Source organism: Colius striatus, chromosome 5, assembly GCF_028858725.1.
Source record: "Colius striatus isolate bColStr4 chromosome 5, bColStr4.1.hap1, whole genome shotgun sequence".
Classification (NCBI taxonomy): domain Eukaryota; kingdom Metazoa; phylum Chordata; class Aves; order Coliiformes; family Coliidae; genus Colius; species Colius striatus.
In genome coordinates this window covers 58,584,230-58,605,919 of record NC_084763.1, presented here as the reverse complement: position 1 = coordinate 58,605,919, position 21,690 = coordinate 58,584,230, and the positions used below count along the sequence as shown (strand labels likewise).

Here is a 21,690-nt window from a genome sequence, read left to right as displayed (position 1 = left end):
GACCCCCAGCTCAGCCTCATGTGAGGGAGTGTCAGAGTACTGCTGTGTCCCCTCAGGCTCCTCTTCTCCAGGCTCAACACCCCCATTCCCTCAGCCCCTCCCCAGCCCCTTGTGCTCCAGCCCCTTCCCCAGCTCTGTGCCCGGCTCTGGCCACGCTGCAGCCCCTCAGTGTCCCTGTGGCAGGGAGTGAAGGGCCCAGCACTGACACAGCCCTGGAGCTGCAGCCTCCCAGAGCCCAGCACTGAGCACAGCCCTGGAGCTGCAGCCTCCCAGAGCCCAGCACTGACACAGCCCTGGAGCTGCAGCCTCCCAGAGCCCAGCACTGACACAGCCCTGGAGCTGCAGCCTCCCAGAGCCCAGCACTGACACAGCCCTGGAGCTGCAGCCCCTCCGGGTCCCAGCACTGAGCAGAGGCTCCGAGGGCCGGCCGCGCGTCCGCCGCCCCGCTCCCTCCCGCAGCCCGTCCCTCCCGCAGCCCGTCCCGTCCCGTTCCCTCCCGCAGCCCGTCCCTCCCGCAGCCCGTCCCTCCCGCAGCCCGCCCCGCTCCCGCCCCGCTCCCGCCCCGCGCCCTTTCCGGGAAGCGGCGGTGCCCGGCGGCATGGCGCGGGCCGTGCTGGAGCTGGGCGACAGCCTGCAGGCCGAGGCCACCTGCCCCGTGTGCCTGGAGCTGTTCTCCGAGCCCGTCATCACCGAGTGCGGACACAACTTCTGCGGGGGCTGCGCGGCGGCCGTGCTGGGTGCGCCGCCGAGCCCCGCCGCCTGCCCGCAGTGCCGGGCGCCCGTGGCCCCGGGCTCGCTGCGGCCCAACCGGGCGCTGCGGGCCGTGGCGGAGCTGGCGGGGGCGCTGGGGGCGGCGGCGCGGCGGCCGCGCTGCCCGCGGCACGGAGAGGCCCTGGCGCTGTTCTGCGACAGCTGCCGCTGCCCGCTCTGCCCGCTCTGCCGCCACGGGCCCGACCACCGCCCGCACCGCGCCCGGCCCGCCGAGGAGGCGGCGCCGCAGCTCCGGGTACGGCCGGGCCGGGCCGGGACGGGACGGGATGGGGATGGGGATGGGACGGGACGGGGCGGGACGGGATGGGGATGGGGACGGGATGGGGATGGGGATGGGGATGGGGAGGGGATGGGACGGGGCGGGACGGGACGGGATGGGATGGGGATGGGACGGGACGGGACGGGGCGGGACGGGATGGGGATGGGGACGGGATGGGGATGGGGATGGGGATGGGGAGGGGATGGGACGGGGCGGGACGGGACGGGATGGGATGGGCCGGGACGGGATGGGCCGGGACGGGATGGGGCGGGGAGGGGATGGGAATGGGGCGGGGATGGGGATGGGGATGGGGTCCCCACTCCGTGCTGCCGGCTGCGCTCCCCTCGGGGCACGGGCGGGGGGGCTCCGCTGGGCACGGGCTGCGCTCCCCTCGGGCACATATCAGGGGGCACTTCCAGACACAGGTCGGTGGCCCCTCCAGCCATGGGCTGGGGTCTTTTCCAGGCACAGGTTGGGGTCACTCTGGGCACAGGTCGGGTTCCCCTTCATGGGCTGGAGTCTCTTCCAGGCACAGGTTGTGGGGTCTCCTCCAGCCATGGGCTGGGGTCTGTTCCAGGCACAGGTTGGGGTCTGTTCCAGGCACAGGTTGGGGTCCCCTTCAGCCATGGGCTGGGGTCTGTTCCAAGCACAGGTTGGGGTCTGTTCCAGGCACAGGTCAGGGTCCCCTTCAGCCATGGGCTGGGGTCTCTTCCAGGCATAAGTCGGGGTCCCCTCCAGCCATGGGCTGGGGTCACTCTGGGCACAGGCTGGGAACCCCTCAAAGCATGGATCTGGGTCTTCTCCATACCTGGGCTGGGGTCTCCTCTGGGCACGCATCTGGGTTGCCTTCTAGGAGCAGGTCAGGGGCTCCTCTGTTCCAGGGCTGGGGTCCCCTCAGAGCACAGCCTGGGGCCTCTCTGGGCACACATTAGAGTCTCTGTCCAGCCATAGGCTTGGACTTTCATCCAGATGTTGCTTAGAGTGCTCATCTGGGTACAGGTCTGGGGTCCCCATCTGGCCATGGTTTGGGATCCCCGTCTGGCCATGGTTTGGGATCCCCGTCTGGCCATGGTTTGGGGTGCCCGTCTGGCCATGGGTTAGTGGCTCTGACCCTCTGGAGAACTGCTGGAGTGTGTCAGAGACACAGTGCAAGCCTCTTCCCACAAATCCCACTTCAACACCAAAAGTTGTTTTTCCTAATTAAAAGTACCCAAACCAACCCAACCCAAAAATGCAAACCACAGACGTCAGGCTTTCCACATGAACCCGTTCCAGCAGCGTTTCTGGCCAAAGCAGCTGTGTGTGGGGATCTCCCCAGCCTGCCTCTGCCATGTGCTTGGAGAGAGCTGGGTGCTGCCTCCGAGCTCTTCCCCGCAGAGCTGAGCTCCAAACCCACCCCCACTGACCCCACAGAGCAGCCTGTTCCGTGACATCATCTCACCCACAGCACCCCAAAATCACCAAATATGCTTCCCCCCCCCTTCTTTTTGCAATGCAGGAGACGCTGGAGAACAACCTGGTTTTTCTACAGAAAGAGAAACAAAGACTTAAGCCCAAAGGTGAAACGGAGAGTGATGGCCTGTTGGTATGTGCTTCTCCCTGCACACACCATGCCCCCTCCCTGCTCACCCACCCCTCTGCACAGACACAGCCCATCTCCCTCTGCCCAGACACAGAGCCACAGGATCCCAGCATGGTGGGGGCTGGCAGGGCCCTGCAGAGCTGCCCCAGCCCAGCCCCTGCTACAGCAGCTTCCCCTGGCTCAGGGGGCACAGGAACGTGTCCAGGCGGGTTTGGGAACCTCCCGAGAAGGAGCCTCCACACCCTCCCTGGGCAGCCTGGGCCAGGGCTCCCTCACCTCAGCACCAAAGGAGTTTCTCCTCCTGAACAGCCCCAGGGCCCGCAGCCTTTCCTCCTCACACACGTGTTCCATCCCCCCAGCACCTTGGGAGCCCTCCCTGGCCTCTCTCCAGCAGTTCCCTGTCTCTCAGCAGCTGGGCAGCCCAGCACTGGACACACATATTTGTCTCTTTTTCCATAAGAGCACATTCTTCTCTCTCCCTCTCTGTCCCATTTATCCTTCTTCCATCCCACTGCCCTTCAGACTTCACTGACATCTTGGCTCCATCAACATGGAGCTTCACTACAGCTTCACTCTCAGCAACTCCCTGACAGGAGGTGGGCATCACACGCTGCTCCCGAATGACAGGACAGGGGAATACGGGCTGAAGTTGCCCCAGGGGAGGTTGAGATTGGAGCTGAGGCAGAACTGTTTCCCTGAGAGGGGTGTCAGCCCCTGTGCCAGGCTGCCCAGGGAGCTGGGGCAGTGCCCAGCCCTGGGGGGATCCCAGAGCCGTGGGGCTGAAGTGCTGAGGGCTAGGGGTTAGTGGTGGCTGTGGCAGGGTGAGGTGGAGGATTGGACTTGATGAGCTTAAAGAGCTTTTCCTTTATGATTCTCTAACATCCAGACTTGCCACACATCCCCTCACCGCTTCTCCTCCCCCAAAGCTCTTGTCCCTTTCCCCCTCCCCGCAGCCCCTGTGCCCGTAGCAGCCGCAGGACGGGTGGGCTCAGGGCTGTGGCTGCCTTGCAGGGGAAGGTGAGCTCGGAGCGGCAGAGGCTGCAGGACACCTTTGTGCAGCTGCAGCAGTTCCTGCAGGAGCAGGAGGCCGTTCTGCTGGCACAGCTCGACCAGGCACACGAGGAGCTCACCAAGGAGCACCAAGACTACGTCCGCAGCATCACGGAGAGACGGTCGCTGCTGGACACGCTGATTGCCCAGATAGAGAAGAAACGCGAGCAGCCAGTGGTCGAGTTCCTGATGGTGAGCCTGGGGCACCTGCCTGGGTGCTGAGACCCCTGTCACAGCGAGGCCGAGCCCCTGGCAGCCTCCCAGGCTGTGGTGTGGCTGGTGTGAGTGGGAAGGAGTGGGTTTGGGTGAGAGAGTCCTCAGGAGAGCAGCGTGACCCCCACTCCCTGACCCCCATCACCCCGCGCCGTGCGTCAGGGGAGCGTCTGTAACTCACTGTCCTGGAGCCCGTGGCCCTTCTCAGCAGTGCCAGAGCTGACCTGGTGTTTTCTCTCTTCCAGGATGTTGGCAAAACCCTGAGCAGGTATGAAATGGGCGCAGCATCGCTCTCTTCTTTGGGGCAGAGGCTTGAGAACGCTGCAGGCAGCTGAGCAGCAGCCAGGAGGGAGGTGGCTTTGGCCTGCCGAGTGTTTGGGGTTTCACGTGGTGTTATGTGGAATCAGAGGCCCTGTGCCAGTAGCTGGGACACAGCTCCCCTGAGCTCTGCGACTGAAGGGGGTTCCCCCCTCGTTTCCCTCCTGGTGCTGGGTGCTGGCTGACTGCTGGGCTCAGAGCTCCTCTCCCTGCTGTTTCCCCCTCAGCTGTGAGGCAGCGAAGGCCCCGGTGCCGGAGCCGCCTTCCCCGGAGCTGCAGAGGACTGTTCAGAACCTCTCTGAGGTGACCCAGCTGGTCGTGGGTGCAGTGGACAAATTCAAAGGTAAAGCAAAGAGTGATGCCGTGCTGTGGAGCTGGTGGCAGGCCCCAGGTGGGCATGCTGCTGCCCTGGGCACTGCTGTGTCGTGTCATGCTTCCCCTGAGCTCAGGACATCCTTGCTGCCAGTGCCTCTGCCTCTGGGGTTTGGGAGCAGAACACGCCTGCTTCAGGCAGGACCCGTGCCCAGGGTGGGCTTTGCTGGAGCCTGGGGCTGTGGGAGGCAGCTGGGGAGTTGGGCTCTGTGTCTGGCTTGGTGTCCTGATGGGGAGCAGGAGAAATGCCACGGGAGGTGAGAGACTCATGCACCCTCCTTTCCTTCCTCCAGTGAACTTGCTGAGCGAGATGGACAGAGAAAGGGGTAAGGTTCTGGAGCTGATGGGCACAAGGGAGGGGGAAAAGCTTTCCAGAATGAGTTTCCTTATGTCCTTGGGGCAGAGATGAGCTCACACCACAACATCTGCGTCTGGGGTCTGTCTAAATCCGAGTCCCTGTGCTTTGGCTGTCCCCATGCAGGCAGCTGCCTGAGTCCAGCCTCTGCCCTCGCACTTTTCAGGGTGAGGGACAGACGTGCCTCAGTTTCCCCCACGCTGCAGTGGTCCCTGCTGGGAGCCAGGGCCCTGGAACTGGGGTTTAGCAGAGGGGTGGTGGCACTGCTCGGTGACACCTCTGTGGCTTTGTGGGATGGCCGCAGGATGGCAGCAGAACATCCCACATGAACCGGGAGAGGTTTCCCCTGTGGCCAGCACATGTCCCTCTGGTCTGGCACTAAGGCTGCCCTGCTTGCTTCCTCAGCCCCTGGGGATACACTGCTCCCCCCCAGCCAGCCTGGCTGCAGCCCCCTGGCATGTAGACCCAGCCATGTCCACCACAGGATTAGCAAAGCAGGGTGAGCAGAGCCTGTTCCATCTGTGCCCTGCTGCCTGGCCGGGTCCTGCTTCAGGGAGCATTGCTGTGCCCCAGGGCTTGGTGTGGAGGGCAGAGTGCCCTGTGCACACGAGGGGGCTGTGCCTGCTGTGCTCACAGGGCACGTCCTGACCCCAGGGAGGAGCAGGGAGAGGTGCTGGTGCGTGGGCAGCAGAGTGATGTTTCTCTCTGTCGTGCCTCAGTGAAGGTGACGCTGGACCCGGAGACAGCGAGCCCAGATCTGATGCTGTCCAAGGACCGCAGAACCCTGCGGCTGGGAGACGGGCAGCAAAACCTCCCCGACACCCCCAGGAGATTCACAGGCAGCCCCAGCGTGCTGGGCTCGCAGGGCTTCACCTCAGGGAGGCATTACTGGGAGCTGGAGGTAGGGGCTGGGGACAGCTGGGCCGTGGGGGTGGCCGTGGAGTCGGTGCAGAGGAAAAGCTCCCTCAGCACGGCCTTGGGGAAGATCTGGGCCCTGAGGCTGGGCTGGGACCGTCAGTACACAGCTCTCCACACCTCCCCCAGCCCCCTGGCACTGAGGGAGGAGCCCCGGCAGATCAGGGTCCACCTGGACTACGAAGCTGGACAAGTGACCTTCTACAATGCAGAGAACATGATGCAGATCTTGCAGTTCAAAGCCTCCTTCACTGAGAAGGTTTTCCCATACTTTTGGCTCTGGTCACAAGAAAGCTATATCCAGCTGCGTGCCTGATGGGGTCAGATGCCTCCCTGTCCCCTGCCCTTGGCTAGCTGAGCAGGCAAGAGGTGTGGGAATTGACACTGCATCCCCTTGCAAACTCCCTGCAGTTGTGCCCAGGCTGGTTTCCCTCTGCCTGTTGCTGCTTCTCCTCCTGTGACAAGTCATTTGGAGCATTAAAAATGTGTTGTCCAGCCTGAGTGCATCTGCATGCTGGTATTTTGGCCAGATCTGACAATGCCCCACCCCAGGCCCCGAGGACATAGCACAGACAAGCAGGAGAGAAGCAGGGAAGATGCTTTGGTTGCTCATAGCTATTTTTGGCAGCGCTGCATGGCCTGCTTTGGCTTGGCTCAGGTGTGGTGTGTCCTGAGCAGCATGGAGATGGGGTCACCCCACATGCAGGAGCTCGGGTGGAGTCACAGAGCTGCTAATAGTGGTGATAACTACTCACTTATAACTGCAAAAACTTGGTGGGACTCAAAATGTTCAGGGAGGAGACAGGGCTGGAACAGAGGCTCCAGGCTGGAGCAGAGGCTGCAGGGGGTGGATGATGATCTGTGAAATCCCAGTGGTCAAGCGGGGAGCAAATGCCCTATTGTCTAATCCAGGAGCATTGTGTGAATGTGGGGGGTCAGTGAGCCCTGGGGCAGAGGGACACTGCTTGTGTTTGAGAGGTGTGAGATTACAAAGCCTCTGAAGTCTATGGGTTGGGCTGAGAACACCGGACCTGAGGTGGTCATCCAGGGAAAGGCAGAGTAATGGCTCTGAAAGGTTGTGTCCAAGTTTTCACACCAGCCACCTCACAAAAGCTGCCTCCCCAGCAGTAGCACTGTTCCCACAGAGATCTCACATGAGGAGAAAAGACACAGGTCGGTTCCATGATGAATTTATGCCTCATTTTGCACCCCCCCATCTTTCCTCCTCCCCTCGGGCAGCTGTGCTGCAGATCTGCTGGGAAGAAAACTTATCTACAAAGACGTCAGATAAGCAGAGACGTCCTTTATTTGACCATGCACACCAGGGGGGACACAGGAATGTCCATCAAAGCATCAAAATCAACAGATATTTACACACAGCCCTCTTTTGTTCTTTTTTTACTCTGCAAATAAAGCCCCGCTTAGAGTTGTTCATTAAGTTTGCCCTTTAGCTTGTTTGGTTGTATGTTACTCTTACACATGGCATCACTGTTATCAATTAGTCCCTTGTTACACCAGTTATTCATGTACATTTCAAAAATCACCCGTCCCACTGACTGATTTAAGCTGTTGATTATTCGGTGCTCTGGACCCCAACGCTACGAAATAGAATGTAACAGGGGCTCAGGACAGTGAACATCCTAATGGTTAATAAAACTCTTTCATTCTTCCTCTGGAGCAGTCCCTCCCAACACTGTTTTGGGGTGTTTTACGGCTTGCAGGTGCAGGGCCCTCCACAATCCCCCCTCATCACTCATTGCCACGGTGCCTGCGTTCTTATGTGTGTTCTTCTCTTTGGGAGCGGTGGCTTCAGCAAGCAGGCCTAATTGTGCTTAGTGATGGTAACTTTCTTATGAGTTTTGCTTAAAAACATAGGTATTTGATAAAATCACGCCAGTTTTTAGATGTTACATAGCGGCTGTGGGCGCCAGCGCGGCCGCCTCAGTGAAGCGGCCGACTCCATTTCCCAGCATGCAACGCCGAGGGCGGGCAACGCGTTACACGGCGGCGTTGCATGCTGGGAAATGGAGTCCGCCCCTCTCCTGCTTACCGAGCCACCCTATTGGCTGACTTCCCCTGAGGCAGCAACCCCAACCGCTGAAAGGCGGCTTGTGATTGGTGGGGGGAGGTTTGGCGCCAGCTTCGGAGCGGGGGGCGGCGGGTAGCGGCTGCCGTTAAAAGCGGCGCGGGCCGCGCTGTCAGCACAGACGCGGGAGCTCCAAGCGCCTCCGCTCGCCTCCATGGAGCCCACACCGCTCGGGTCTTACCACCGCCAGCAGCACCGCCGCCGCCTTGCGCTGCTTTCTCCGGCTTCCCCCGCCGTGGTTAAGGCTCTTTTTCCCGACGACCTCTCGCCGGTCTCCGATCTCCGCCTCACGATGGAGCAGCTGGGGCGCAGGTTAGTCAAAGCGGGGGCTCGTTCTGCTGAGCCGATGCCCCCACCACCCCCTTTCCCTTCTCCGGGGTGAGGGCTCTACCTCCACCTCCTCAGCAAAAGAGCAAAGCCAGGCCTCGCGGCTCGGTTTCCTTCCGTTCTTCTCCGCTGCTTCCGAACGGAGGCCTAAGGGCCCCCCCGCTTCCCTCCCCTCAGTGCGAGGCCTCCAGGGCCGCTTCTCCTCCAGTCCAGACCTGAAGCGAGGCCCGGGGAAGTTCTTCCCTCACTTCCAAACCTGTAGGAGACTCTTTTCCCGCCTCCCCCTCCCCCGCAGTGAGGCCTGTGGAGCTGTTTCTCTTATCCCTTCCCCCCTAACCCGCGCCACCCCATGTAGTGAGGCTTCAGGGAGATCCGTCCGTGACCCCCCGTCCCATCCCCCAGAAGCTGCGAGGCCTGGAGAAGCTCTCTTCTTTCCCCCTTTCCCAAAAAGTGAAGGCCTTAGGGACCCCATCCCGAAAAAAAGTGAGGCCTCGTGGATCTCTTTGCTGCTCCTCCCATGCTTTAGCCTTGAGGATCTCTTCTCCTAAACTCTCCCCCAGAAGCGAGGCCTAGAGGATCTTACCCTGCATGTTTTTTGTTCAAACCACCCTCCTAAAAAAATGAGACCTCGAGGATTTCATTTCCTAACCCTCCCCTCGAAAACCACCCTTCCAGGCGCTGTTTTTCCCTGCCCCTAGTTGTGGGCTCGAGGAGTTCTTCCTGTGTATCCCTCTGCAAAACCGAGGCCTGTGTGGCTCCCTTAACACCATCCCCTGAAATTCCCCGCGGAGCTTTGCTCTCCCTTCCTGCTGCTTGCCTTCCTCCTTCTTTGCTGTCCCTTTCTCTAGTGATCCCCTCACAGCCCTGCAGGAGCCCCTGTTCTCCTGGGCACATGTGGTCATGGCTCCAGCTGGCTGGGCCATCTTTCCTCTGCTGTGTCCCACCATGTGCCACCATCTTCCTCTGCCTCTGCTCTAGGCACCCCCCTTGCTCATCAGCCCTTCCCTGTGCCTGGCCCCAGCTTGGGATGCTTTCTCCTCTCCCATAAATTTATGCCGATCCTTTTGTGTGTGTCCCTCCTGCCTTCCATGCCACGTTAGCTGCATCATCTCAGCTTCTGTCTCCTGTGACCAGACTGCTTTAACCCTGCTGTGCACCCTCAGTTCTTGATGGCACTCCTGGGATTTGTCCTTTTGGTTGCTGGCTTTGTACTACTTTCATTTCTGTAATCACCTGCCTGCTTTATGATCCTTCCCTCCTTCAGATGCCTGGAATTCCTGTAAATGATTTGCCCCAGCCCCCTCAGAGGTAGTTATTCAGTCCTGCCAGTTTGTAGCCCTCTCTTGAGTCCTGCTGCATGTTTTTAATTAACCCATGTGATGGAGGAGCCCCACTCCAGTAGCTTTTCCTTCATTTAAGGTAACACAGAGTAAGGCTACATAAGACCCAGGTTTCTCTGTGCTGAAGCTGCTGTGACCTCTGCCTGCACATGAAACAAGTGTGTGTCTGATGTGGCAGCTGGGCAGGAGAGCTTGCCTGGCAGCTCCCAGAGCATTGCCTCCCATCAGGTCAGGGTGTTGCCCAGCTCTGCATGCCTCACCTACAAAAGGCTTGGGCTGCTCTGATGGGTGGAGGAGTTGCTTAGTTGATAAGACAAAAATTTGAGAGCTAAATGCTTCCAGAAATGAATGTGAGGTTTTGAACAATGAGTGGCTGCCAAAATGGGGGGGGGAGGGAGTTGCAGTCCTGGGGGGATACTGGGACTCTTAAGTGTTTCTGGAGAGCAACTGGGGAGATGCTGGTGTGACTCCAGGCACCAGTAACCTATTGCATACCTACACTGTATTGGGGCCTTCATTTGGGAAAGCATAAGCTCAGCACAGGCTCTAAACTGAGGCTGGCAGCTTGGTGTGAGGTGACCAGCAAGGCAACCAGGATAATTAGTGTCTTATATGACTTGCCCTGTCTGGTGTGGAACTGACTTCTAATATCAGCAATGTATCAGCAGGTTTAAAAGGGAACACCAAACCCCTAAACTGCACTTCATGTCCTGCTAGGTGTTAGGTCTGAGCAGATTTGGGAGTGTGGTGGCATTGTCCATGTCCCCACCAGAGCACATGGGGCTTCACTTGGGTGTATTTCTGGCTTCAAGCATTTAAGCCCAATTGCTGCCTTCCTTTACAGTCAGCATGAACACAGGGAGCAAGATGTGGGAACCAAGAACACTAATGGCTTACAGAGATCAGCGTCGTCGGAATCAACAGACTCAGGTAGGAGTTTCTCAATGAATAAATAAGCAATGAAAAGCTTTGTCTTTGTCTCATTCTCTGGAGGTCTTCAAAACCTGGCTGGACTTGTTCCTGTGGGACCTGCCTTAGCAGGGGGTTGGACTGGATGATCTCTAGAGGTCTCTTCCAACCCCCACCATTCTATGATTCTGTTCCACTGCAAGCAGCTTCCAGGGGTTGGATTAAGAGCTCCTGCTGCCTGCCATCCCTGCAGCCACTTCTCCCTCTTGAAAGGGGAGAGGCAGGCAAACCAGGCCTTGGCAAAGCTGCTGCAGTTCTTGGCTTGGCTTGTGGGTGGGTTTCTGGCTTGAGTCGCCCTGGAATATATTAGCATGGAGGAAAAACTGGTTCTGCCCCCACAGGAGACTTGGGGAGTGGTGGCTTTTTCCCTTTTTCCTTAGGGTGGCTGTTAAGATGTGGTTGCTGACCTGATGTGCTTTGTACTCAGTGTCATGTTTTATCACTACCACTTTCTGATTGCCTTGATGCCCTGCTCTGCACCCAGTAGTAGCTCAACATCTTCTGTGCAAGGCTGCAGGTGAAGGCTGCCAAAGGTAGCCTGAGATGGGCCTCACTAGCCAGCTGGATTCCCTCTAGTCTGGTGTCTTGCAGATACAGGCTTGGAAGGGTTTACAGCTGTTGGGGCCATGGCCTGGAAAAGGGGGACATAGTGTTTCATCCTGCAGTGGTGGGATCTGATGTGTATCTGCACTCCCCTCTGAATGGGGCTGGTTGCAGTTTCCACCCTTTGGAGGGTGATAACTTGGAAAGCCAGTTCTGTGGTTCATCTTTTTAAAGCCCAACTGTGCTAACCTGCTCTGCAGGCCTGAAGCAAAGCCTGGGAGCAGGGCTTATCTTGGGGTTTGGGTGGCTTTTTGAGCTGATTGTTTTATCTGAAACTGAGGGAGCTGCTGCACCTTAGTACTGCTACTTGCCTAGAAGGATTTTTTTAGATGAGGTGCTTTATCAGCGAAAGGGAATTAAGCTCTTGCCCCATACTTGTAGAAGCAGGAGAGCTTATGATATGTCACTGGAAACTGGTGTCTCTAGTCACCAGCCTGACTGCAAGTGTGGTACTTCCAGCCTTCAAAGGAACTGCTAAAAAAAGGACTGTAGCTCTTAAACCACAGAGCAGGAGGCAATAACCAAGCTGGCTAAATCTTTGCTTTCCTGTTGACTGATTTTTTTCTTTCTTGCTGTGTCCAAAGCAGATCTCAAATGCTTACAAAACACTCATGATTTAGGCTTCTGCTGTGCCTAGACTCCTACTTCTCACTTTAATCCACTTAGTTCTTTGTAGTTGTGTTGGATCGGTCACTGTAGCAGCAATAAGTCTTGTTCTGGTGGTATGGAGTGTGCTCTGGTAAGCTGGTGATCACTGGGGTTTGTGATTATGACCACAAGACAAACTCCTGGAGGAACACCCAAAGGACTAAGTCAAGTGAGGGACTTGTTAGAGGATAAGCCATGAATATTCCCTGTTGATGTTCTGGCCAGGACTGGGGGCCTTTTTTAATACTGTTATATAAAATGTTTTGCCCCAAGCACTAACACCTGATTATTGATGGTAAAACCAACACTCTGAAGTATCTGCAACTGCATCTGTGCTGAGATGGGCCTGTGGACTGGACTTCCCACATCATTTTCCTCTCTGAGCTCAGGGTCTTTTGGTGGAAGCCATGTTCAATAGAATCCCAGAGCGGTGGGGGCTGGGAGATCCCTGCAGAGCTGCTCCAGCCCAGCCCCTGCTACAGCAGGTTGCCCTGGCTGAGGGGGCACAGGAACGTGTCCAGCTGGGGTTGGGAACCTCTGAGCAGGAGCCTCCACACCCTCCCTGGGCAGCCTGGGCCAGGGCTCCCTCCCCTCAGCACCAAAGGAGCTTCTCTTCTCCTCCTGTGCCAAGGGCACTGCCTGTGTGCCAGCCTGTGGCACTGGCCACCACACACCAAACACTGGCCCCAGCCTCTCCACACCCACCCTTTAGGGACTGAGCAGCATTGCTGAGGTGCCTCTGAGCTCAGGCTTCTCTTCCCCAGGCTGAACAGCCCCAGGGCCCGCAGCCTTTCCTCCTCACACACACGTTCCATCCCCTCAGCACTGTTTTCTTAGTGCTAAGATACCCCTCAATATCAAATGCTGTCTCTCCTGCAGGTTGTGCTTTGGATTCCCCTGGTGCTGCAGCCTCAGACGACATGGAGGAAACGTATGTAACCCTCTGCTGAGCCTGACTGTTGGCACTTCCCTGGGCACCCCTAAAAACCACAGGCTTGTGGTGGCTTTTCCTCCCCTGGTGTCCATGCAGTGGGGCCCTTCTTTGCCCTCTGGCAGGGTGTGCTGAGGTGTCCCAGAGCACTCCCCAAGTCTTGGGGCTGAGTTAAGGTGTTGTACCATGGACTGTGTGAGCATCACACTGGCACCTCACCAGGAGTCTGAGCTGCACTAAGCTGCAGTTCTCACTCAACAAACTATAAATTGCTTGTATCTGCCTTAACTGAAATCAGATGGTTTCTCTGAGCTTTGAGTGTGCCACTCTCAGATTATCCTTCTCCTCCCTAATCTTCTGTCCCCAGGGATGGGGAACAGATATTCTTGGCCCCTGATTTACTGAGCATGTCCACCTTCAACCTAGCTCCTTACTGAAACAATACTGAAAAGAGTTTGGGGGGAGGGAGGGGGAGAGGGGATCTAGGTAGTGTTTAAAATCTAGGATGGGATAAGATGGTGTAAAGAGCTTTTGAGAGAGGGGAAGTTGCCAAAAAGCACATTGGCTTCTGCTTAGTGCAGCTCTCCCTGAGGTACATGCAAGGCTGGTGTGTGATGTGCTGCCCTTCCATGCTAACTGTGCGGCATCTCACTTGCTTCTAGGTTTGAGAAGGCGTTTCTCGAATCCAGCAGGCTGAAGTAAGTGTGCTCCTGCTTTAACTTTTACTGTGGAGTTGCTCTGAGGGGGGAACAGGAGCTTTCCTCATGTTTACTGTCCATTAAAGGAGAATGGAAATAACTCTTCTCTGTGTTTTTTGTTGCAGCTTTCGAATGCCTTTCAGAAGAATCCACTCCCTGCCAGTAAGTGAGATGCCATTGCTGTTACAGGAATGTGAAAGGATTTTAGTGTTTGAGTTGGGTACCTTCCATAACTGGTTAATTTTCTGCCTTCAAGAACAGCTGCTGTGGTACTCGATGAAAACTGTCAGAGTGGCAGTCTGTAAACTCACTGGAATGGGTGTGAAATCCCAGTGATGAGGCTCTGGCTCTGCCACCAGCACAGTGCAAGTGTTTTGGTAGCTGTGCTAGGTGTCAGCATGTAAGACTCCTGCACACTCATTTGTTTTCAGACCTTACAATATTTACTGAGCCCTTGTCTTGCTTTAAAGTGTTGTGCAAACACTGTATTGCAAGGTACTGAATTGTCCCTTTTGTATGAATGTTGTAGCAAAGCCTCCTGGGCTCAAGTCCTGCTCTGAAGAGAAACCACTCTGACTCCCTGGACGATGGTTTTCAGCAGCTGGAACCAGATGACAATAAGGAGAACGTGAGTGTTGCTCTATGTGTGATGGTGTGGGGTGGTACTGGGGAAGCTGAACTGGCACCCCCATGGCAGTGGATGTCGTGGAAGAGGCTTCTCTCACTCTCTGCCAGGCTGCAGTTCAGCTATAGCAAGGTTTTGTGTGGCTTGTCTTAGGGAAGTTGCCATGAGGTGCAACTGCAAGCTGATTATGGGGTAGAAAGTTGGGAGACTTTGATGCAACTCACCCATATGGGCTGAAAGGCCTTGCTGCTGCAAATCCATCACAGGGCTCCCCCAGGCCTCAGCAGGGTCAGGAGACAGCCTTGGCTGCTTTGCAAAAGCATTTATTTTGCAGAGAAGTTGATTGGCAAAAGAGATGGAAAAGCCTTGAGCCTGTAGGTGGTGTCAAGAGGATAAAAGCTTGGTTATGTTAAATTGGTCACGGTTGTATACATTTGCCTCCAGACTGTTCCTGTGGGCAGCAGGGAGTTTAAACCCAGAAGCTCAGGTAGCTTGTAAGAAAACCTAAAAAGGTAAAATGATGCTGGCAACTTAAGAGTTTGTGCTTTTAGTCAGCTGACCACTTTGCACCTTTCTAATTCAGGAATCCTTTGAGTTTAAGAAGCCAACCAAACCAGCTTCTCGCCCTGGGCACTGCCATGCCCGGGATGGCAGAGCTCTTCCTGGACCCAGGCAGAACTCATCTCCAGCTCAGAAAGTAAGTGTTCTTCACAACTAATTCTCACCTGACCCCTTGTTCTGTAGTCTGTGAAAGATCTGTCACTACAGAGCTGAGGTGATGCTGCAGCAAGGCATTGATACACAGCAGAGAAATCTGTTGATGAAACCAACTGTGTAGGTGCAACTTGTTCACATGTCCAGTTACACCACACAAGAAGTGATTTCCTTATTCATATTCTCTTGCTTAGAAAAGACACCTGAAAAAACATGATGGGTCCTTGCACAGAAACAGAGCCAAGGAGCTCAGTCTTGTCTCTGCTCCTTGAATCTGGTGGTCTCTCATCCTGCTTAGTTCTCCTGAGGCTGTGCTGGTCAGCTACAGAGTTCACATGAGCTCTTGTTCCTGTTCACACCTCTCCTTTCTCTGTCCCTTTGCTGGACAGAGATGAGGGTCCAGCCAGGCTGGCAGAGCACTCCCCTGTTGTGGGGATCAAATAGGAGTAGCAGAACTCAGCCTATGGTGGTGAAAGAACCACTGTACTGTGTGTTGCAGTGAAGGGATACTGGTAAAGTTCACTCTCTTTCTCTCAGTTTCCCATGGGTGAAACACCCCCAGGTGACCCAGAACATTCCAGGGCACCTTTCCTGCAGCAGCCTGCTCTGACTTCCTCAGAAAGTGAAGATGATGATGGATTCCTCGAGCTACTGGATGAGCAAGATTTGAAGGTAAGTACAAGAGCAACATGACAGTTGTGAATCAGCTCTGCCAACAATGTGTCCATGGGGCACGTGGGTTGTAGCAGGAGTCAGTGTGGTGAGGCAGATACTGGGGAATCCTAGATGAGTAACTTCAATCTTCTCACCTCTGTTTCAAAGAAGCACAAAGTTCAATGTTTCTGTCTCTGCCCTTCCTTTCCCAGTGGGGCAGCAGGGTTTGTGGTGTGAACTGCTGCTGTTCCAGTTGGCAGGGGAGAGAGTGAGTTGAACTGTTGACTTTTGGTCTGTAGAACTGCTCAGAGAGGTAGAGGAGAGATTTGCTTTTGAGCCACTTGAATGCAAGCCTGTTCCTAACAATTAGCCATGCTCACAGCTGTGGAGCATGGTTAATCCCTGAAACTTGCCTTCTCCAGCATGCCTCAACTCTGTTCCGTTATTTTCCCTGAGTATTGGGCTAGTAACCGAGTTCACAGTTACTGCTGATTGCTGAAGCTGCTGTGGCAGCTGAGTTCCACTGGCATGTTTGCCTGAGCTGTATTTATAGTCCCTGCCCCTGGTGAAACAGATAAGAATGAGCTTTCTCTCCTCAGAACGACGAGGAGATGCCATCTGATGTGGCCAGCCTCTGGACTGCCCCCCTGGTCATGAGGAGAGCACACAGTCGGGTGAGTTCTGGCAGAGCACAACACCACTGACACAAGGGCTTTGCCACTTCTGGGGCAAGCCACTGCCCTGTCTCTGCTTCTGCAGCACTAAAACACCACAAGCCATGGCACAGACTTTTCTCTGCAAAGCACATTTACCTTTGTGATGCTCATTGTGTCAGAGGCATTCACTTTATAAGCTCCTTTGGTAAATGCATGAGGATCTTGACTTCCCTTACCAGAATCTTGTTGACAGATCCTTCTGCACAGGCTCACCTGGCCTGGCTGCCCCCAGATCTTCTGACTGGGAAGGGAGTTTAATCTCCAGCAGAAAGATCTTTAATCTGCTGGTAGATTGTCTGCTAATTGGTCTGAAGCACTCTGCTCATGTTTCATATTGCTTCTGGTGCTTCCAGGAGCAGCCATAGCAAGGAGCAAGGGTTACTGGGAATGGAGGTCCTGAATTTAGACTTCCCTGTTAACATCCTCTTGCTGTGCAGTGTGAGATGTTATTTGTAATGTTCTGAAAGTAAAGCTTAGCTGAAGCTAAGTCTTTGCTCGCCAACTCTTCTCTATCCTAGGCCAAACGGTGCCGATTGTTTGGCTCCTCATCTCTGTCTGGTGGGGTGGGAAGGGCCACCCAGAAGAGGATGGAGAGATCCCAGGAAGAGAATTCTCCAGGGAAAAGCAAGAAGAGGAAAAGCCTGCCTGGAACAGCTTCTGAGGACTCCACGGTTGGTACCTTGGCATCCAGTCTTGTAACTGAACGAGGAGGGGATCTTGCAGAGGCATCTCCTCTGTGATGGTTCGGGAGAGCTGTTTGGGATTGCTGACCCAGTAAAGCTGCATTCTCTGCATGGGGCAGGAGGTTTGGGGGAGCTGGTGTAGTAGTTGCATACTCCTGTGCCTGAGTTCTGCCCTGATCCAAAGGGGAAGCTGAGGAGTTGGAGTTCTCAAAGGGTGTTGTGGGTGTTCCCTTAAGGGACAAGGATGTCTCTGCTGTTTGTGCTCAGTGTTGATCTCTACTCTGTCTTCCTCTAGAGCATGAAAATCGTGAAGACACAGTCCTCCACAGCAGAGATTGAAAGCATTTTGGATAGTGACCAGAGAGACCTCATAGGTGACTTCTCAAAGGTAATTACAGTGATCTAATGCCCCTCACCTTTTGGTCCAGGTGCCTCAAACCAGCCCAGGTGAAGCTCTTGCCTTTACTGGTGCACACTCGGGTTCCCAGGCCAGGCTGTTAGTGAGAAGGGGCTCTCACTGAATGCAAAGCAATTCCTTTCCAGTGAACAAAGACCTAAAAAACTCCCTTCAGTATGGCAATGAGTCCCCAGTTTTAGAATGCTTAGCTTTAGCTCTTGATCTCTGCTGCAGACATTCCTGTCACAAAGCCTCTGTTAGACTGCTGCTGCCTCTGTGGCTCATGTAGGGATTGGCTAACTGAAATGCTGTCTGTCTTGCAGGGTTATTTGTTCAGCACTGTTGATGGGAAGCATCAAGATTTAAAATACATTGACTCAGAAATGGTATGTGCTCCAGGAACAGTAAGAACTTTACTGGGGGGCAGGAAAACAACAGAAACATCTTGAAGAAACTGAACTGTTGTTTGTTTCTCAGATTGTGTCTGTGCTGACTGGGAAGTTTGCAAGCTCCATCAAGAAATGTGTGATAATTGATTGCAGATATCCATACGAGTATGAAGGAGGCCACATCAAGGTACACCGAGTCCCTGGGAGCACGGGGGGGCTGTCTGAAGCTGCAGCCTGGGGTCACTGGCACTGTGGGGCTACCCAGTGCCCAAGGCCATGTGGATATGTCATGGCTAAGGTGGCCTGGTGCCCCCTTGGGGCTTGTGATCCCGATGCACCTGGATCTCATGCTGCTGAGCTCGCCCTCCCTTCATAAAGTGACTTTCCCCTCAAAGGAGAGGACACTCACTTTGCTGAAGCAGAGGAGGTGGCCTGTGTGGCGAGCAGGGATGTGGTTCCAGAGGAGGACACTCCAGCATCCTGGGATCTAGGGAAGCCACGACTGGGCTGTTAAACTTCAAAGAGTAAATGATTGAGCAAGTGAGCTGGCCCTCCAATACAGTGAGATGGGAAGGGAAATCCAAGGAGCCTCAGGCTCCAGCTGTTGAGATGGCCATCTGGAAGGGGTCCAGGCCACCCCTGGAAGCTGGCTAAAGAGGGTTGCCAGGGCTCCTCTGGGAAGCTAACATGAGGCAGTGGCAGGAGGTGAGACAGGTTTGGTGCCATCCCTGCTCACAGTGTGTGCCTCTGCCTTGCAGGGAGCTGTGAACCTGCACATGGAGGAGGATGTGGAGGAGTACCTGCTCAAGAAGCCCATCCAGCCCTCGGAGAACAAGCGAGTGATCGTCGTGTTCCACTGCGAGTTCTCCTCCGAGCGGGGCCCTCGCATGTGAGTTTCTCCCACACTCCCTGAGGCAAGCTCCTGCCCAGCTGCCAGGGTGGCACAGGGGACACTGCCTAACCAGCCTTTATCACCAGCAGGGGGTGGTGGTCACCTCGGGTGGGGATGTGGCACAGCCCGTGATGTGAGCGGCCACGCTCTTGGGCTGAGGCACTGTAATAGAGCAGTGAGCCTCAGCCTGGCAGGCACTGTGGCCATCAGCCCCTTCCTGAGTGGCAGCAGCTCGCTTCTGGGAGCTGAGGTGCGGGCAGTGTGGTGGGGGATGGTTTCATGTGTTACTACCTGAACACAGGGTGTAATGTGGGACGTCTCCCTGCTCCAGGTGCCGGTTTGTGAGAGAGCGGGACAGGCTGGGCAATGAGTACCCCAACCTGCACTACCCAGAGCTCTATGTCCTCAAGGGGGGGTACAAGGACTTCTTCCTCAGGTGCCGGGTAAGTGGAATGCTCTGAAACTGACACACACAGCCCAGAGCTGGACTGGAGCACCGGGGTGCTGGGGAGGGGCTGAGGGAATGGGGGTGTTGAGCCTGGAGAAGAGGAGCCCGAGGGGAGACAGCAGCACTCTGACACTCCCTGGCAGGAGGTTGTAGCCTGGGGGGTTTATTCTCTGCTCCCAGGTGACAGAACAAGAGGAAACAGCATCAAGTTGTGCCAAGGGAGGCTTAGATGGAGATAAGAACAATATCTTCCCCTTGTCCAGCTCTGTCCCAGCTGCCCAGGGCCGTGGGGGAGTCCCCAACCCTGGAGGGATCCCAAAGGGGATTGAGGGCCATGGGTTAGTGGTGGCTGTGGCAGTGTGAGGAGCAGTTGGACTTGATTATCCTAAAGGGCTCTTCCAACATCAGCCATTCTGTGACAAATATCACTGTTCATACTCAGGTTTCTCTTTGGAGTGTGTTTATTCCTGGGGTAGCTTTTCCTACTATCTCACATTCTTTCTGTCCTGCACTTGTCAGTCAGTCTCAGCCTGTTCCCTACTCCACAGCTGTCTTGCTGCTGTGTCTCAAAGGGTTTTTCCCCCCCCTCTCTCAAGAGTAAACTCTAAGACTGGGTTCTGCCCGTCTGTAACAACACATTCACAGTGTCCTTTTGAGAAGGAATTTGAGGCTACTCAGCCTGCAAGGACTAGGAGAGGAGAGGGCTTGGCAGTGATTGCCATGTAATGAATGCAAACACAAAGTTTCATGCTGTGCTAAAACAGCAAAATGGAAAGACTCAGACCTGGAGTTCCCAGTCTCTGGTTTATAAAGGGAATAAATACCCAGCAGCTCCCATCCCAGTGCTGTGACAGAGGTGTCTCTCTCACTGGGCTCCTGCTGCCTCAGCCTTCTGCTGGCCACACTCTTCAGCAAGCTCTGCCTGCTGCTTTAGTCCTTGTCTTCTGTCTTACCTCCCTCTCCCATGCCTTGCTGTGTTTGTGCTCTCAGAGGTGACGCCTTTTGCCTCTGCCCGACGGCTGGGGCTGTGCTGAGCTCCTGGGCAATGGCAACTCTCCTGGCATTCAGGCTGCCCTGGGGGGTGCTGAGGGTCATGGCAGTGGCTGCTGGCCTGGGTTTGGCTCTCCCTGTAGGCTGTTGGCTCCCTGCAGCAGCAGCCAGCTGTGGCCTGTGCCAAGGCCTCACGGTGGCAGCATGGCACAGCCGAGGTGGCGTTGCTGTGCTGCTGTGTGAGCCTGTGGCTGCCTGGGCCTGAGCTACAAGTGTGCTTCAAGGAGAATAGGTGAGTCTGTGTCTTGCTGTCTGCCAGAGGACTTGGGCTGAGAGCTCTGTAGCAGGGCTGGAAGCCCTTCATTCAGTAGGTGTCACTTTGCAGGAGCTGTGATTTGAGTCTCACCCGTCTTTGCTCATGCGTGCTGGGAAGCTCCTCCGTGGGGGGTCTGTTTTTGTCTGTCAGGTCTTGGCTCTCTGCTGCTGTGCCACAGTGAAGTGAAAGTGGCTTCTCTTTCCCCAGAGCTTCTGTGAGCCCCAGAGCTATCGGCCCATGCACCACGAAGACTTCAAAGAAGACTTGAAAAGGTTCCGCACCAAGAGCCGAACCTGGGCGGGGGAGAAAAGCAAAAGGGAACTGTACAGTCGCCTGAAGAAGCTCTGAGGGCTGAGCTGAGCACACAGAGACTGCCTGTGGGGGGGAGCTGAGCCTGATCCTTCCTGGGGGTTTATCAGGTTCCAGCTCTGCCCAGCCGTGGCCTTTCGGGAACACTCCAGCCCGTGGCCACAAGCCTGGGCTGAGGCGCTCGGCTGGTGCCTGGGACCTGACTCTTGACAATATTCTTGTTACGCTGCTTCGTGGAAATGGCTTCTTGTGTCCTGTGTCACCCCCACACTGCCCCCAGCGTGCCCTGGGGAGGGGGAGAGGCTGTCAGCTGGTGTGGGTGAGCAGTCAGGGTGTCTTAGTGCTTGTTGGTTGTTTTATATGCTTTGTTTTATTTAAATACACTCAACTGAAGCTAATACCCCTCAGTCGAGTCACCTGCATCGGACTCCAGCCTTGGCTCTGCCCTTGGCAGTGGTGATGGTGGTGGGCTTCATTCCTCCTCAGCTTCAGCTTTACCTCTGTGTTCCCACAGTGGAACATGGCGTGGTGAGCTTTGGCAAAGCTGAGGGGCTCCTGGCATGTGCCTCTTGGAGCCAGGCTCAGGGGAAGCTGCTTGTGTGGAGGCATCTCATTCTCTTTGCTTTTGTGGCAATGAGAATGGAGCTGTTGCTTTAGCTCTTAGAGCAGTTGGGGTCTCCAAGGGGGGAGAACTGAGGGTAATTCAGAGCAGGGCTGTCCTGGATGATCCCTGAGGTGCTGAGGACCAAAGCTGGTACTGGGGAGTGTGAGGAGCAGCTGCACCTCCCACGCTGGGGCTGGTGGTGTGGAACAAACCCAACTGTGAGGAATGGAACTGTGATGCTGGGAGGCTGCTCAACCTGCTCCTGGGGCTTGCACTTCAGCCCCTTCTCCAGCAGCAGAAGCTGTCGGTCTCTGGGAAGGCAGAGAGCAGAATCATGCTGGAAGGCAGAGGAACTTCTCAGCTGCTGTTGTGCCACAGAGCTGAGCTCCCCACTTGCCCCCTAAAGCTGAGTTTGTGTTTGAGTGGCACAGCTCTGCCTGGCCTGAACTGCTTTGCTGCCAGCTTCTGGTGTCACATCAGACCTGACTCATGAACCTTCCAGTGGTCCTGTGGCTT

The 21,690-nt window shown here is 55.8% G+C and overlaps 2 protein-coding genes across 4 annotated transcripts; both read left to right on the top strand.

Moving 5' to 3' along the window:
- Nucleotides 1-579: 579 nt before the first annotated feature.
- LOC104558775 (E3 ubiquitin-protein ligase TRIM7) lies at nt 580-7,273 on the top strand. 3 transcript variants are annotated; one of them, XM_061996843.1, is made up of 8 exons: nt 580-1,006; nt 2,529-2,615; nt 3,624-3,854; nt 4,121-4,143; nt 4,421-4,536; nt 4,859-4,891; nt 5,640-5,821; nt 7,075-7,273. In XM_061996843.1, exons 1-8 carry the CDS (start codon nt 599-601, stop codon nt 7,246-7,248), a joined length of 1,254 nt encoding a protein of 417 aa, XP_061852827.1. In that variant the 5' UTR covers nt 580-598; the 3' UTR covers nt 7,249-7,273. The 3 variants fall into 3 exon arrangements, with proteins under 3 accessions (XP_061852827.1, XP_061852828.1, XP_061852826.1); XM_061996844.1 differs by lacking the exon at nt 7,075-7,273 and adding an exon at nt 5,965-6,336; XM_061996842.1 differs by lacking the exon at nt 7,075-7,273 and having other exon boundaries at nt 5,640-6,336.
- A 686-nt stretch (nt 7,274-7,959) lies between these two features.
- On the top strand, nt 7,960-20,926 carry CDC25A (cell division cycle 25A). The gene is made up of 16 exons (XM_061996841.1): nt 7,960-8,233; nt 10,433-10,518; nt 12,688-12,739; nt 13,402-13,437; nt 13,563-13,599; nt 13,967-14,065; nt 14,646-14,759; nt 15,314-15,448; nt 16,030-16,104; nt 16,665-16,817; nt 17,125-17,217; nt 17,550-17,612; nt 17,704-17,802; nt 18,374-18,504; nt 18,839-18,950; nt 20,469-20,926. The coding sequence occupies exons 1-16, from the start codon at nt 8,076-8,078 to the stop codon at nt 20,607-20,609; spliced, it is 1,584 nt and encodes a 527-aa protein (XP_061852825.1). The 5' UTR covers nt 7,960-8,075; the 3' UTR covers nt 20,610-20,926.
- The last annotated feature ends 764 nt before the right edge of the window (nt 20,927-21,690 follow it).

Bases quoted from the DNA above. Each gene is read 5' to 3' on its own strand.
- LOC104558775 (XM_061996842.1), top strand. From the start codon at position 599: ATGGCGCGGGCCGTGCTGGAGCTGGGCGACAGCCTGCAGGCCGAGGCC. The intron at 4,537-4,858 runs GTAAAGCAAAGA...TCCTTCCTCCAG, and splicing joins TGCAGTGGACAAATTCAAAG to TGAACTTGCTGAGCGAGATG. The intron at 4,892-5,639 runs GTAAGGTTCTGG...GTCGTGCCTCAG, and splicing joins CGAGATGGACAGAGAAAGGG to TGAAGGTGACGCTGGACCCG.
- CDC25A (XM_061996841.1), top strand. From the start codon at position 8,076: ATGGAGCCCACACCGCTCGGGTCTTACCACCGCCAGCAGCACCGCCGC. The intron at 8,234-10,432 runs GTTAGTCAAAGC...CTTCCTTTACAG, and splicing joins ATGGAGCAGCTGGGGCGCAG to TCAGCATGAACACAGGGAGC. The intron at 14,760-15,313 runs GTAAGTGTTCTT...TCTTTCTCTCAG, and splicing joins ACTCATCTCCAGCTCAGAAA to TTTCCCATGGGTGAAACACC.